General features: G+C 43.2%; 1 protein-coding gene across 4 annotated transcripts in view; it reads right to left on the bottom strand.

Moving 5' to 3' along the window:
- hdac9b (histone deacetylase 9b) overlaps positions 1-14,775 on the bottom strand; it is a 35,510-nt gene extending 20,735 nt beyond the window's left edge. Inside the window, exon 1 of one of the 4 annotated variants that reach the window (XM_075465332.1) lies at positions 14,682-14,775. In XM_075465332.1, the coding sequence (XP_075321447.1) occupies position 14,682 (1 nt within the window). In that variant the 5' untranslated portion in view covers positions 14,683-14,775. Of the gene's footprint in view, positions 1-246; positions 1,086-14,681 lie in introns of those variants that run through there. The other 3 variants (XM_075465331.1, XM_075465330.1, XM_075465333.1) reach the window with 3 other exon arrangements.
- Positions 14,776-17,337: the final 2,562 nt, after the last annotated feature.

Genomic DNA, 17,337 nt, shown 5'->3' on the forward strand with positions numbered 1-17,337 from the left:
GACATGGAAGCTTGCAAAACACAACATCCCTGTCATGTTCACACTGACTCACTTCAAGGAACTAGTGCATAGGAACTGGTGTTAACACATTTTTTTTTCATTTTAGTCAAAGAGGCACAAAGAGCACTTTTTAAACTCAAAACAGCTACATCCACGCCAGGATTTTTAGCACATGTTTTTAACAACCCCACTCCACTGAGAAACGACAATTTCAGAAGCACTGTGTGTAATTCCAAGAGTAAATACCTTGATTCAGGAAGAGGTGTCCGGTCCTACCACGTTACTGTGCTGAAAGCTATGAGCTCTCTTTTCACACAGAAGGAGCGCAAAGAGTTGAGAGTATGCGAGAGTGAGAGAGACACCGAGCGAATATGTGCACAAGAGACACAGAAGTATGAAAGATAGGAGTTAAGTATGAAGAGATTCAGTGAAAGCAAAGAGACGGATTGGAATGCAAAGACGAGGGGGGAGAAAAAATGAATAAAAGATTCCTCAAAAGGAGTAGAAACACCAGGCTATGAGATCACCTGAGTTGTTCATGTTGTGCATCTTGCTCTGGTTGGGGAGCTGCTGGTGTCCAACGCGCCCCTCTGTTGTGGAGAAACTTGACTCGCCCTCGTAAATCGTCTGCAGCATACTCCACTCAGCGCTCAGCTCTCATCGCAAGCCTTGCGTTTCCTGTCACCAAGAGCCACCCCTCAGCCACTCAGGGGAGAGACCACGACAACAGGCAACTCTGTCCCTTCCTCTGCCTCCTCCTCCGAGAGGCGACTCTGACTGTTGAGCAATAACACAAAGTGAACACTCTCTCTGCAGGGCTGCTACAGCACTCTCACGGGTGCCCTGCCTCAGTCTGGTCCAAACACTGACACGGTGTATGGGGGAAGATCGCAAGTCCGGCTCCTTTTCTTATCTGCCTCGCTCCCTCGTTTCTCCACTCTGTGCCTCTTTCTTTTTTTTCTCTCCCCGGCAAAGTGTCTGAGCGGAGAGAGGCTGAGCAAAATGTAAAGCTGAGTCGCAAAGGAAAGCCGTGCGATGTGTGCCAAGCACCTCGCAGAGGCAGTAATGCAAGCCGGGGAGGGAGCAAGCTTCATTTGCATGTGAATCAACAACTGCGTGGCCCACAGGTGACAGAAATAGAACAATGGCCAGCCCTGGCTAAAAATAGGTCAGGCGAGGCGCAGGGATTGGAGCAGCATTGATGCGTTTAAAAATACCACACCAAACACAGCTGTCTTCTTCAGCTCCTGCCAGAAGGCATGTCTCCTGACTCCCTCTCTGCAGATGGAGGCTTGATTCCTCTCTCTACATCTCTTTTCTGATTTGTTGAACCACTCTGTCGCACTCTATTTATGTCTTCACTTTGTTCTCCCAGGTATGTTGGGTGGAATCAGCCCTTTAACCTTGCTGTGCCTAAAAGAGGCACATAAACTTGACATCTGCATGTTATGTCAGCAGTTTTGTTTTTGCCCTTTATATGATTCACAAAAGCATTGATTTTTTTTGTGGAAAACAGTGGAAAAATTCCTGGTGGTATGAAAAAAAAAATAAAACATCTGAACACTGAGCCAAAGGCATTTAAGCATAAGCCGCTTGTGTGACAAAAACCCGACAGGATGTGTTAAGACAAGCGAGACACTAAATGAACACAGTGTTCACATTTAAGATGCAGAGTGTAACCTCACTGCATTAGTTCAGTGTATGCACGAGGTTCAGTGTGTATCCAGGGCAGGACTGCTCCTGAGGAAGCATGCTTTCAGCTCACAAAGGTAGCCAAGAGTGAGATGGCATTACAGCATGATTGGAATTACATAAACCTCTCAAACTGTGTCAAAATCACCTCTTGAGGACGAGAAATCCTAATCCCTCAGAATAGCCTTGATGCTGTTTAACGGTGAATTTGAGAATTTACAAACAATACATTACCATCCACAGACACAGAACTGGAAACCTGATTTTTTTTACTCGGCTCCAAATAGCCCTATAGCAAGGCTCTTTCAATTAATATCACAAGACCAAGGTTCACAGTTATACAATCTGACTCCATCCCATAAAAGCCAAGTCAAATGTTCTATGTGACCACTGATGTGGTGTTGGGTTTGTGGCCAAGCAGCCTGTGCCTTTAAATTTTTCATCTTCCTTCATAATTTGACCTGTCCCCCTGCCAGGGGCGTGGAGCCAGCACGGCTATTTTTAGGTCCTGAGCTCTGACGACTGGGCTGCAGAGACACAGAGAAGGAGTTTTACTGTGTTGTTTCAGCTGGACAAACATTTAACCCCTCGATCCTTTTATCACAACATAACCAAGAAGCTGAGAAGGAAATGCACAGCTTGCAGGCTCACCCCAGACACAAAACAACTCTGAGGCTAACGTGTGCATATGTGTTGTGTGACTGCAGGGATTATAATTAACAGGGACTTGTGCGCACACATTTATGCTTACTCTCCACATACCTGTTGATTGAAACACAAACTCTGACAAATAAGATGAATACATCTTTTTAATCTCTGTATTACTCAATATAAAAGCAGAGAAAACAGTTTTTCACAAAAAAAAACCAGGACAAAAACAATCAAATGCATACAATTTTAATGGTGAAAAAGCTGGTACGCATCACAGTTAACCAGATTTGACAAACCCATGATCTTTCCGAATTACTCTCAAGTTGGATAGGATGGTGTGAGTGGTAACGAGCCCTCAAGTCCAAGTTAATGATGGCTAAAAGCCCAGAGCTCCATCTGTCACAGTGTCTGTCAGACCAGGCAAACCCTGACCCTGTAGGCTACTCTCATCATAGGCTGAGGCGTAATAGCTCAAAAGAAGAAGTAAGACTGTCACATGAATGACAATTACCATGACAAAGGAATCTCCACTTCTAATGTCACAGCAATGTGATTCTGTCTGAATGCTGACCAAATGCCTAAATTAATATTTGCAACTTTGCAATGTTCCTGTGGTTTTTCTACTGTTACACAATAAAAGAACGTGTTGCAAGGAGACATTAGCCCTTTTCACACTGCGACCCGCTACCTTAGCGGGTCCAAATTGCACCTTCGACCCGCGTCGAGCAATGTGAACGCTTGGCGTGTTGGTGACCCGTGTCGCCTGAAGCCGAGTTCAGGGGGCGTTGCCTAGTGGCAGAGCGTCACACGAAACACATAAAATGCTGGGCGTGCACAATGACGTAGGCACAAGCCATGCGTCGGAGGTAGGGTTAAATACACCTGTCTGCATCAAATTTTTCAAACAAACGATGGCGGGACACCTTGAGATATCGTTTATGCAATTGTATATGCAGTTCATGGAGATGTTACTTTACGGTGCATGGGAAACCGCGCTCTCCCATCTTTCTAGCCAGCCCTTCCAGCAGAGGTCCATCTTTCACCGTCCCCGAAATGTGGCGGTAAATAACGTCCTCTGCTCGGAGGCTGAGGAGCTCGCGGACCTCCTTGTCTCCCCAGTTGGCCATATTAAAAAATGTCTCCAACTTGATGTAGGCTAAAACAGAGTAAAACTTGTCCTCATCTGTCGCTGTTGTTCTGAATCAGCTGTCCATTCTGTCTTTTAAACTCCTCACGTCACGCCACGCCCACATCCGACCCGCGTCGATTGCGTTCACACCAAACTCGGCTCGGCAAAAAGACTAGGGTCCGACGCGGGTCGAAAGGCGAGTCGAGTTGACGCGGCAGCCCGGGTCGGCAGTGTGAACGCAACAGCGGACACGCTAAATTCGCGAATTAAACGCGGGTTATTCGGCAGTGTGAAAGGGGCTTATATGTGCCATCTAATTTTGATTATTCATGTCTGGATTATCTTTTGATAATCTATTTATGCTTACAGTACAGATTTGTGTGTCTTGCGAAGACAAATATGCACACGAACATCTAAGAAATAAAAGCAGTCTCGATACTTTTACAGGTAACAGAAATTCATAATTAGTGCTCCCTTGACATATATTCTTAAAGAGCCTCAGTCATGACCTACTACATGTTCCTAAAAATCTGAACAGACATTTCTCTTAGCTGCGATTAACCTACACTTTTTATTTATAACTAACTTCCTGAGGCTGAAGAGGGATTGTGGGATTGGAAATAGCTTTGCCCAATAAGCAGAGTCCAGTAAACCTGCAATGTGGCAAGCCCATTATAGCTCCTACTGCGTCACTGGCGGCCTTTGTCTACTTTAGTCCTATTAAAGCATTGAACGTCAGAGTCCCTGCTGGAGAGCCACTCTGCTCTGCACACCAGGTCCAGGGCTTCACTGTCTGTCACCTCCCTCATATCAAACATAAACTCCGTGTGGCTGCGTGTGTGTGAGTGTGCGTGCATGCATTTGTATATGTTTTCTAACCAAAGCACCAACGTGCGGTTGAAGAGTATTAGAGACGAAGCAACATGACAACAGCATCTGCAACCTTTGTCATATGTAAGGCAACTGAATAGCCAGTTTCACAGAGCATGACATGTTCGTGTGCATACACACCATCATACGGTTGTTTTAAAACATCCCCCAAAATTACAAAAAATAGGGACTTCCCGCTATGGTGTTTCAATTTTGAGAAACTGTGGTCATAACCTGGAGATTTGTTTTTTTTTCCTAGCAAATGAGCCTACTGACATTCCCACAATTACTGTACCAGTTCCAAATAAACTCCCAAAGTTCTCTGGCTTAATCACCATAGCACTGCTGCCTTGTGACACATCGTGCGTGATGAAACCCAGCAGGGAGGCAGGCTGCAGAAAGGAGGGGAGCGGAGCAGAACTTAAGTGTTGCAACAGATATAAGAGGTGGACGAACGCCACACCTTCTATCTAATTCTTTTTGGCAGCAAAGTATTTTGTCCCACTTAAAAGTGCATGACCCGTGTGTGGGTGGGGATGAATCAGCCATGTTTTTTTGTTCGTGTTCTCTGAACTTCAAAGTTGCTTGTCCCTCTGCCCGTAATGAAGCACATTTCATCATGCCACCTTGGGAGGACTGTCGCGGATGTGATCGTCGCCAGGAGCTGATTTCTCCGTATCTTCTCAAGAGAATAAGTACACGCTGACGGCAACCTCTCACAAGTTACCATGCACCTCGACCGCACCACCCTGTCCCCTGAGTTTTGTCTCTTTAGTGGTAAGTCACAGCTCTGAGGGCAGCCCTGGTACAGGAGGGAAATTACCTCTCCACACCAATTACCTCAACACTCACCATCTTACTTACATCAGCCCCTGATGACTCACTGTTGTTAACTGTGGTGGAGATCTTAGATCAATTTATAGCATGGAGCCAGAATCTGCTTATGGAGAGCAGCACACAGAGTTTGCAACCAAATTTCAGTCACTCTACCTGCTAAAAGCCACAGCTGAAGTTTTGCCACTTCAAACAGCCTTTTTTCCCCTTTACCTTGTGGTTAGGAACTCGTAAAAGCACAAAGGCCCTACGACTGTTGATTTGATGGTAAAATACAATTAGCCTGTACATCTGGGGAAGTTATGTGAGCATGTTTCCTCACTAATGATTTTGGTGCTCTTGCTTTTATTGGGTTACTCTGTCTGGGATCCTGTGGAATTTCCTGTTGGACTTGCAGGGTGATATAGGTTGCACTTAACAGGTTGGATCAAATAACATGAAAAGCATTCAAATGCATTTCATGTTTTGAATCTAATCTCCAAACATTCCCAACCCACGCGATTTTCTGTGTTTCGCGTGATTATTTAAACAAAGAGATAAATCGATGTGAATCCTTAAAAGGAAAGGAAAACCTCTCTGAAAAATGCGAACCTTTTATCGGGGACGTGAGAGACAGACTGAGCGATAACAGCGTTCCAAAGTCAAAAACTCTATTTCAAAGTATCCACTTATTGTTAACTGACCTTGAGGTCAGTTTACTTTCTAACATTGAATAGGTCCTTGATAACATGCCTTCATTTGCTGCCATAGGCTTTCTAAAAATAGATGTGCAGCACAAAGGCACACTGGAAACAGTGAGGGCAGCTCTCAGTATTTTTACTGATCAATGTGCTCATCTCTGCTGGAAACCATTGATCTACTGTTTGCTGTTGTACAACTTCCACCCTAGATTCACTCATGACAAGCCCTCTTTATGTTCCAATTTGTCCCTGCTCTCCAGCACGTCCTCAAAGCAACACAAATCACTGTTGCTCTAACAATATTCTCACATTAAAAGGCTTGGCATTGATCAGAACAATCAAGAAATACTTTTTAACGTCAGCTGGCATTTCAGCAAGCTTTTAGCCAATGGACATTAGGCTTAAGATTTTTCACCCTGAAACCATGACAAGCAGACGGTCTTAGACCTACATCGCTGAAAGGCCTATATAGAAATCAAATGAAGCATCTGTATCATTCAAACACAAGGCCCCAGTAGACACATGTGACTTTGATGGAATCCAGCCAAGCTTAGATGACCTTAGAAAATCCCTCAGGGATTAAAAAAAAGACAAAGGTTGCCTGTTTAGAGGCATCCTTCCAATCTACCCTGCTAGTCAAGCCCATTTATGAGTGGATGATCACAGCATCATCCTGCCTCGGAGTCATCGTCTTCATATAATAACAAAATATATATTTTTTGATAGCACCACAGGCTTTCGGAGAAACGCACTTTATCTGACTTGTTGGTCCTGTGGTAAAATATCAGTGCGGTTGTTTCAGTCACAGAAAAAACACAGGCAGTTTTCATCCTGTTCCAGATGTTCTTGTAAAAGGACACATCTCACAGCAGACACCTCAGTACGTCAAGCGCACCTCTCAAAGCGTGACCCGCCAGCATAACAAGAGAAAAAACTGCAGATGTGGAATAACAGGCTACGCTTGCAGCTTGGTTGGATCTGTCAATGACATTTAAAGATGCAAACAAAACTTCATTCATGGATTTTAAAGGCCCAGCTAAAAAAAAAAAGTGCAACAGGAAATCGAGTTTACTATGGGAAGGGTGGGCTGACGCTTATTGTCCAAGCCACTTCCACCTACGCCATCGCTTCTTTACTTGACCGCAGAACAGAAACAGTGCTCTCCTCCTGTGGTGTCTCAAAGGTCTCTGACACAACAATACCTCTACAAAAATTGCTCTTCCTCTGATTATTAAGGTAGTGCTGTGCATGCCGGGAAATGTCCCACAGTGCACCCGCCACCTCTGTGACTGTCTGGACTGCTTCATATGCATAAAAGCTGGAGGTACTCCAGATGTATTTTTAAATGCTTTGCTGGGGTGACCTTGACTTTCTGTATCTTATTACAGCATCATACCCGTGTACACCCCCCCTCACCACCACCATATGGAGACAAATTAACTATGACTAGCTATGAGTAGCATATGTTTACACAACTGAAGATAAAGTCGTATGATAAACAATCTCAGAAATGCACTCTGAAGACATGTTCCATTCCTAACCAAGTCACAAAGGCCCCCATTTCCTCTATGGATATGGTTCAGAGGTCATCTCACTTGTTTGGTAGGAAAACAATTAATTTGCAACAGTTGCTTCGTGGGCTGAATTCTTTGTTAGCCTCTGTGTGTTTTTCCCTGTTTTCGTGTCAGTTTTAAATCTTCCATCTGTCTCTAGGTTTCATTTTTGTCAAATCGTTTAATAGCACACAAACACAATTATGCTGTGTCTGTGTGAATGTCAGAATAAAGATGTTACAAATTCCATATCCTCTACTGCTTGTGAGTTTTACCAGCTCGACTGTAACAGGAAAATGCAGCAGTAAGTAAGGCTTCAGGACTTCTGATTGTGGTACATTGTCCAAGTGGGGCAAAAACACTACTGGATCCTTCAGCAACAGTGCACCCTGCAGGTTGATTTAAAAACAAGAACAAGGGATGCAGAAACAGAAAAAAAGCAAGAGATATATTACTGCAAACTTTCCCTGGCACACAGCAAGAAACAAACAAACAATGTGACACGCCGAGGACTTTGTGCTAAAGGTCTCCGGAAGAGAAAATGTTGTAGTAGCACTGACAGCACAGAGGTCCAGAGAGCACAGAGATGCAAACCAGGACACTCCGAGTGCAAACTAATATTCATGCACAAACAAACCACAAACTTCAACACACATCCATCCACATACAGCCATGCACATGTGCACAATACCGAGTAAAAACGCCCTCCTGCTGGGAGTGACTGCGGCATTCCTGACTTCTGCCTTTCATCTTATACCCAGTAACCAAACTGACTTTTAAATTCAGCCGCATCAGCAGCAGAGGGTTTGATAAGTCTTGGCTGTCTCTTTTAGAACTTTCTGCTCACACAGAAATGAAAACTGTTGAATCTATGTGACCTCGTTGAAGCTGTTTGTGAACACTCAAAAGATATCGTGTTGTTTCCTTCTGTAGAACAAAGTATGGAGATTCCCTCTATTTTTAGAGCAAAACAGACGAGGTAAGTGAGAGAAAGGGAGAAAAAAAAAAACTTCAAGCATTGATAGCATCCTCATTCTCTCTTTGGTGTGAATACATTCATTGATGTCGTTGGGTTCTCGATACATCTCAAGGAAAGCTCCCCTTTCCTTTTTTGGTATGGTCTGAACTGAATAGTACTCTACTAATCCCATTTGGCATTCATTTCTTTTTTTAAACAGTTAGTAGTCATAGGTTAATGTTAGAAAAGTGAGGGGAATAAAATGTTGTTTTCAAACATCCTGTTAAAGAAATGTTTAAATTGTATGAGCAAAGCAGGGGGAAATTTTCTGTTGTGGAAGCAGATGGGCTGGTAACCCGTTCACACCTATGCGGCCACTGAGGCCTGAATGTGGGCTCTGCTCTTAGATATACAGCTAGTGTGTCAAATCTGTGTGTAATTGCTGGATCCGTTTGTTCTGGACATTTCACGCCAGGTGGGGAGGGGTTACAGCCATGACCTCCTGCTGTCCCATAAGTCACAGGATGGGTTAAGAGGAGAGGCGAGTGCCCTCAGATGAAAGGCAACAACAAAGAGTTGGCAGTGCAGTCTGGGCCCCGGAGGATGATGAGATGGCAAGGAGTGACAACTAATGGGCTTGTGAAGTCTGAGATTTGTCTGTTTCTGCCATCAGGGTAACTGGCTCCACCCTAAGACAGTTAAGTGACAGTCTGTCCATCAGGCTGGGCATACCAAGAGCTCCAGTGGACTACTCATCTATCACTTTCAGTGGTTTCACTTCAGTGATTTGACAGACCTGGATCGAGTTAGCACAGGAGCACTCTCTGTGGCACCTGTCAGTGGGCATACTGAAAGAGAGGCTGATGTGTTAAAGTAAATAGACAAAGCAGCAACACAAACACGCACACGCGAGATAAAAATAAACTGTGCAAAAAATGGCACGGCAAAACGAAAGCTGACTTGACCTAAAGAATAAAAATGTATGCGTTAGGAAAGATGAGCTACAATGTACAAAGTAGCCCCAATGATGAAAATCATATTAATCTATCTCAAGTACTTAAGACAGGGGCCTTAAACCTCCCCATTTTTCATCCACACAAGAGGCCTCTCAAAGACATGAAGGATTCATTTCTCCAACCCTATTTGGACAGGAAGTGAAAACAAATGGAAGTAAGATCCCCGAGAGAGCCCTGGGGTCTACAGCGGGGTTGGATGAACAACAGCGAGAACACCAGGCTAAACCCACCAAGCTTTCTGTCTCAGCTGCAACGGGAGCCAGACCCCCCCACCACCCTCAGGCCACAACTCTCTTCTTACTATCTATAGAGACAGAAAAATATTCTGCACGCATACACCACCGCCTACCACGTTATTCACCAACCTTATTCACCTGCGCACAAAAGCTGCATCTTTGTTTTATCAAGCATGAGTTGGGACACATCCCCCTGCTGCAGCATGCACCGGTCCAAATGTTTTCTGGGGGTGCAATGCGGCCGTGCTGAGAAGAGAGTTTGAAATTGCGACTGAATGGGAAAAAAAGATTTTTAAAAAGTAGAAACGTTAAACACTGCGGCTGTGAGTGAGGAAAAACGCGTCTAAGTTAATGGATTTGTATCACCTGGGCTACATTCAGCTTGTCTGCACAGTGTCTGCGGTACAGCAACACTCTTGCCTTTGCCGGAGCTGCGGCCAAGAGCAGCTAAATAAATAAAGGTGTGAACAAGACTCTCCATTTCATTTTCATGACAACACACTGAGATAAAGCCCAGGACTACTCTCCACACGATTCTGTTTAAACTCAAAACAGATACGGCACACACCCACACACACACAGAAGAGACTAATCAAAAGCAGAACTTTGGGGCAATGCAAGGTATACATGACGTTCTACTACTTACGTTGTCAGGAAAAACGCACGAGGTAGGACGTTTGCTAATAATGCAGATGATTTGTGAGTTTAAAAGAATAAGAAAACATTGTCATGACTTTGGCAAACAGCTGCTCATGATTCAAGCACCGTAACTGATCTTACCACATGACAAGGGAATATATATTTGCCCCTGCCAGATTAACAAGGCTCACAAGGACTACTGCAGGAATATTCCCTCTAGCGTGACACCAAGTTTCTGTAAGGCGTTAATTTCTACTAAACTGGTCTTTCCAATATGTTACCTTTTCAGAAACCAAGAAAAACTGTTACTGCACACATTTAAAAAAAAAATAAAACATGGAAATAATACAAAATGTAAAGTTATGACCAGATGGTGAACATTCATCTTCTTCTTATGGGAGGGATATGTAGATTATGGCAGCATAAATCTTTTAGCAAAAAGCCCTCGTCACCTTTTGTGTAATAAAATGCGAGGATCAAACAATGAGCCACTGCAGAACAGAGACGAGCACCGTTCTCTGGGCATCAACAGCTCCCCTCCTCCCACAAAAACTCGCTGACCCAAACCCATATTTTCCAGTCTAAGAGAAATGTCAAGTCCAGACCTAGAAGTCATCTCTTTGAAGGGAACACAGCAGCCAAATATAGCTTTGTAGCCTCTATGCCTCCTGACATACATCAAACTCTACAGGCTCTGCTGGCGGTGGTTAAATTTGGAAGCCTGCCATGTAGTCACTTACGATTAACCATCATAACTATGCAAAGAAAATTATAACCAAAGCGGTGGAGTGTACGCTGTTGCCTGGTAACCCTAATGCCATGTTGGGGATTCATCTTGTTATGGAACAGAAAACACTTACAGCCTGAGCCAATAATAGATCGTGGACCACATGAAAAATAGTTTCAGGGTGTCAACAACCACGGCGAACGTGAGGCTGGGGAACACATCGTGAGAGTTGCACGCTGCAGAAAGAAAATCTCTCTCTCGCTTTTGTCTCTCTGAAAATGAAACCACTGCTGAAATCATACAGTTATTATTCATTTGTCATCATGAAATGATAGGTAGAAAGAATGAGAGCTTGATTCCAAGTATAAAAATGCATTTAAAAAAAAAAAGCAGCTAGAGAGGACACCGATAAAGGCACTGGGTACTAATTATCAAAGCTGTCTTTGAATGTTTCAGATCATAAAGAACTGCAGAAATTGCCTCTATTCAAAAATATGCTGTGGTTTTGTGATCTCTCTAATTAATGCATTATTTCATAGATGCAAGCCTCGTATTGTTGCTTATTATGACAACAGCCTGGGCACAAAAAAACGAACATCCATGACGTACTGTACGACTCATTCGATGAAACTGTAAATAAACAAATTAGCAGAGAACTTTTTCTCATAAACGTCAAAGAAAAATGGATTTTTGTTTTGTTTTGTTTTTAGGTAAGACACAGTCATATCAATCAGTGCCCTTACATCTCTGATTTAGAACATATGATCTAATAAAAAGAAAACGGAAAAACATTTAGACTCCGGCTTTATTCTAGTCCGTTAAGGTTACTCCACTAAAAACTAATAATCAAACGCCAGTATGAAAAATGGGAAACCTTTCCCCCGAGGCACAGCTGCTTCACAAGTAAAAATCATTTGAAAAAATAAATAAAAATGACTTGTCCTCCAGCCATGTACTGGGTGTTTAATCACTCCCACCGAAACCCATGCACACACCCACACACAGACTCGCAGCTGATATTTTCCCGCAGTCTCTCTTTGCCCAACTGGGGCGGAAGGCCAGCTCAATCATTTCGTCATGTCATACTTTCTCTCATCCAGAAACACCCGAAATCACCGCAGCATTCTTTCCAACTGTTGGAGCTGAAATTTCTGCTGCATCTGTCACAAAGGCTGCCTTCACACAGCCACAGTCAGTCAAACATGGCACTCAAACACAGGGAATAAATCCACAGTGACAAAAAGGTTATTTGTCACTGTGGCTGTCAAAGGGAAAGAGCGGAAAAAGCATTGTGTTATCTTCCCTTTGACAAACAAGCTCACTCCCACATCTTATGTCATCCCTCCGAGTGGCCTCTTCTGGAGTGTCCACAGAGCAATCTTACATGCACAAACCTGCCAGACAACAACTTTAGGACACCAATGATAATAATAATAATAATCCAATATAGCCACCATGGATTACACAGCAGGGACAGCATGCGACACGCTGCTTCTGTGAACACTTCGTGCCAACTGAAGAGATGGACGTGGTAACTTATCAGGTCCAGTGAATAATTCACAGATGCCTGCCAAAATTTGTTCCATCGAAAAACATTCTGTCTCATTAACACATTCATTGGTACTATGAAATGATGTGTTAGGCTAAGTGTAAGGTGCTGTTAAAATGACTTTCAGCTCAGATGGTACCTGCCCCCTCAAGCCATCTGAGCAGTGTAGACATCTGCGAGCACTAACCTGCCAAGAACAAGTCTAATGTAAAAAAAATATTATAAATATTCTGAAATGGAAAGACGTCTTAAGGGGTCATTTGGACTGGCTGTGAAAGGCTTGCGTGTCAAGCACGAGCGGTGCTCGCTGCATTGTGGCACTGTCGAAGTGAAAAAGTCACGTGCACACTGCGGGGACTTTGGATCTTTTGTTTTACTTTTACTTTGCACATGGATGACTGAAACGCTGTCACCACATGGCACCTGTGGAAAGAGCACTGCTCAGAAAAGAGTCATCGGGAACCAAACAAACTTTCTACGATATAACGCCCATTACGAAGGTCGAAACTGGTTTAGTAACCGCCCTAAGGTGCATTTAAAGGAGCTCCTTACTTTCTCTGTTCTACCCCCACATGCTTACGTCTCCATTCACTCGTGTTGCGGCATTATTTCTTCAGTATCTGTTTGAAATGTAGAATATGCTGGAAATCAAAACTGGGAAAACATAACACGTACGAATAGGAACTGGAGCATGAGGACTGAATAAAAAGCTGAAACCCTGCAAAAAGAAATATTGTGCAACAAAAGACAAACTTGCAGGATGTATAAAACATGGTTGTAGCCTTGATATGTGGTGGTTTACGAGTGTGTTGCGAGCGTTTCCTGCAGTGCTGAAAGCTAAATGTACTCCCATTCTCGCCTGAAAAGGGACTGGCAGCAACTCCACCAGTCAGGGGCTCGTTTGTTATAGCTTATTTCATTATTTGCATCGAATGTTTCCAGAGGTCGGGACTAATGGTTGGTCAATTTAGCACACGGGCTCTATTAAGGCAGAGACTGCTGCAGCACATGCATGCATGCATGATGTGGTTAAGCATTATTGGCTATGCTCATTGACAGTTTTGCTCTTTGACATTTGTGTTATCGATTAAACAAACCACCAGTAAAAGGTTGATAAAAAAAAAATGTTACAATAACACAGCTATATTTGGTTCAACCAGCAAGATGCGAGTACTGTTCAGATGATGATGTAACAATAATAACAATAAAGTAGCCTTCTACTAAAATGAGCTATTGTATATCATGAGTAAACATCATTCATTTCTTTATCTTTTTTCTTTCTTATTAACAATTTTAATTGTCAGACTGTAGCTTGCAGTATTTACAGTAGCCTTCATTGGGTTTTACATCAGTCTCACATGATCATTACCTAACCTTTCATCCATCTTTGGAATAGCAGAACTGAGAGTTGTGTAAATAAAGGGGAATTTGTGTGTTGAGCTATATCTTATAAATACTTAATTACTGGCTGTAATTAGTAAACTCAGTTGACAATGTCCTGTTTCATTTACTTATTTAAAAGCTATATTCAGACCCTTTTAAGCCATTGGTTCTTTGTGACGAGGGGGTGATGCAGCTTGGCTATCTGACGAGTTTTTCAATAAGCACTTTCACACTTCAGCCGCCTTTGATGAGATCATACATTCGCAAGCAGGTCTATTTATAGATGGCAGCCCGCATTACAATACCCCACATCTTGGAACTAATAACAGTCATGATGAAGCCACTCAGTACTTGAGCTAAAACCATTTGCAGTTCTGTGGTTGTGTGAGGAATGTCACGAGTTGCGGCCCACTTTTACCAGCGGACTCACAATCGACTGGGAAACGACCACCTGTGACCGCAGAACGAACCGTTACATCAAAAATTAATGCGCCAGCAGCGTCGTCTACTGTGGTTTTAATCCAACAAACCGTTGAGGATTTAGCTATTATTATTATTACTGTATTACTGATACATTTATGTCAACCATTTGCTTTTTAGAATATAAAATACCATTTTAGTCAAGCTTGTAGTTGTCCATACGTTAACATAAATGGGCATATTCCTTATTTTTCACTGTCTACCTTTAGGACAGGTTTGAGGATGTATGTGAGATGTAATGGTTGTCTGTACCGGCATGAGGATGGAGCTATAAATAGTCTTACTTGGTCGACAATTGTAAAATCCCGAGCAAGGTAGTTGTTCTGAGCACGCTGCCTCCTCCTATGTCCTCGGATAATCTCTGTGACTGAGAGATGAGGGCGGCTGCTGCTGACTGTCCTCAGCAGGTGCAGCAGCTCGTTCATCAATCATTTCGCTTTGATGGGTGGAGGGGGAGGAGGGGAGAAAACAAAGGAATACAGTTGTGGGTCTGGTGGTAACTTTCAGGACTGCCACATAAGCTGCACAAGCCTTGAACTCCTACGTTTCACGGTTTTAGTCAGTAGCTAGGATAGCCTACTGACTAACCAGTATTTTAAACTGCCCTTGTGAACGTTTCTCAAGCACTAATGAAAGATAAATGCACCAAGAACTGTGACGACACAGGTGCTGATTGTAAAGAGGCCACTTTTTTTCTTTTTCTTGTCAGAGCCTGAAATTTCAAACCTGAACGTTTTAGCAGCCGCAAACAGTGGTGCACCGTCTAAAAATAGCACCTGTGTCGTCCACAGGTCCACCAAAAGACCATTCAAATGGAAACATCGCCATCTAGTGGTCATGCTACTCATCGTCAACAGCTGGAAATTGGTAGTATAATTATAATGTTATTCAAGAATTAACACTAGATTAAAAAATCTAACCCCTCGTTGTCTCGTTGTCTTAAAGCGCGAGTATGTGCCACTTATCAGAAAATGAAACAGCAGCCATCCGAATTTAAAACTAAGAAGGAACACCAAAAGCTGAGAACAGTTGTTTACTTCCCCACTCATTTGGGTACGCAAGTACCCACTGGTGAAAATGTTGGTAACAAAGGAGATGCTTTTACCTCAGCTGGAGCTATGCTTGACTGATTACATGATTAGCAAAGATTATATGCAGATTTGCCATTGTCATAAATCTACAGCTGTCCAGGGACTCACATTTTTATTTGTCACTTCAAAGCATTCAGTACTCCATCTTCGTTTACTGTTCAGACCAGCGGACTGCCCAAATGCCTTCGGAGAGAAACAAAGCACCAATCATCTGTTTTCACCTGTTTCCCACGTTAATGCCTGACAAATATGTTGGGATGTTTTGGGCATTTCCAGTTTTGCTTTGTTCACTAAAAGAGGCTTCATAACCTTTTGTGCCTCGTGATTCCTATATTAAAGCCTTGTTATGCCTGTCTTTTCAACAGACTTTTAGGAGACTGTAAGACAGGAACTTATTAACTATGTGACCTCTGGCTCTGCATCAGCCCTCCAGGAAGAGTGGTGGGAAACAGAGATGATGAATTTTTTTTCCCATCTTGCCACTGTTCTCCAGCAGCTGGGACCGACCCAGTGGGTGACACCACTTTCATCCCATGATCCTGACCGTCCAGCTGTGTGCTATCTCTCATCCTGACATCTGGACGGACAGGGGCACAGCCAAACATCAGTGCATCCGAGGCACGATCCTTCACGCACTTCAGTGAGGCTGTCTCTTCCATGTGCAGGACTCCACAGCTGGCATCTGGACACTAAGGACCATGTCATTTCTCAACAACATGTTCACAACTGTAAGAATGTTGTGATCCTAACAAATATGTAGCTGTCGAGTTGTCGGAGTAACCATTTATCGTTGTCTCAAAGTTTGAAAAAGTTTGATGAAGCGTAATCAACAACTATGGGAAGTACAAGGAGACATGTGCAAAATCGTATGGTTCTCTCTTATCTTTGGAAAAAAGGGAAAACTGTGAAGAACTGGCAGATTGGCTCTTCATTAATGCCTTTATTGTTGTTTCACTGCCAGAAATGTCTTCCTCGCTGTCTTCCTCACACGCCAGCGCACATTTCTGACTGAACTCGATTAAAATGTCAAAAGTTCAAGAGCAATTATTATCTTTCACTCGACACATTTATGTGGAACATCAATCGCAAATACCATCTGGGCATGTTTGCGTGAAATATGAAGTTGTAGCCTATTTTTGTTGCGTCTCACTGTGTCGTTTTTTTTTTTTAAAGCGCGTTCATCTTTCCTTCGCTCTGTCGCTCACTGTCTCTCACTCTCGTGTGCGCGCAGCCTTGTAAACAAGCGCGGTTAAAACGCAGGGTCAGAGTGCAGCTTTAGAGCAGCGTGGAAAGAGGGAAGGTATGTGTGTCAGCATCTGTTTTCTTCATTTATTCCTTTTTCTCCTCCTCTTAATTTAATTTGTGGGAACCCCGCTCCATCACAGCCTCCACGGTGAGAAAGTATTTCTGTTGGGGTTACTTTGGCCTTTGGAGGGCTTATAGACAGATCCAGGAGGATTACCCCCAGCAAAGGTGACCAGTTTGTACTCATGATCGTACACATATCTGCCGCGGCATATTCTCCACTCTTCCAATTTTCTATCTTGGACGCACTGAAATGTGACCCCCCCCCCCCCCCCCCCTCGGAAAGTTGGTGACCGTAAACCCCATTCTTTCACAAGTCCTGCTGTCAATCACTGAAAAACTGTATTTACAATACTTATTTTTTCTTTTTGAACTTTCAGACCGCTCCCGTACCACAAGGTTGGATGGTTGTGACTTTGGTGTATTCACCTTTCCATCCTGTTTCGAGATTGGCAGCTATCAGTGTTTCGAAAGATTAACATTGAGTCCTCGCTGTTGTATTTATGTTTTTTTTTTTTTTTTAAAGAAGAAATTTATAATCACA

This window comes from Odontesthes bonariensis, chromosome 5 (genome assembly GCF_027942865.1).
Source record: "Odontesthes bonariensis isolate fOdoBon6 chromosome 5, fOdoBon6.hap1, whole genome shotgun sequence".
Lineage (NCBI taxonomy): Eukaryota > Metazoa > Chordata > Actinopteri > Atheriniformes > Atherinopsidae > Odontesthes > Odontesthes bonariensis.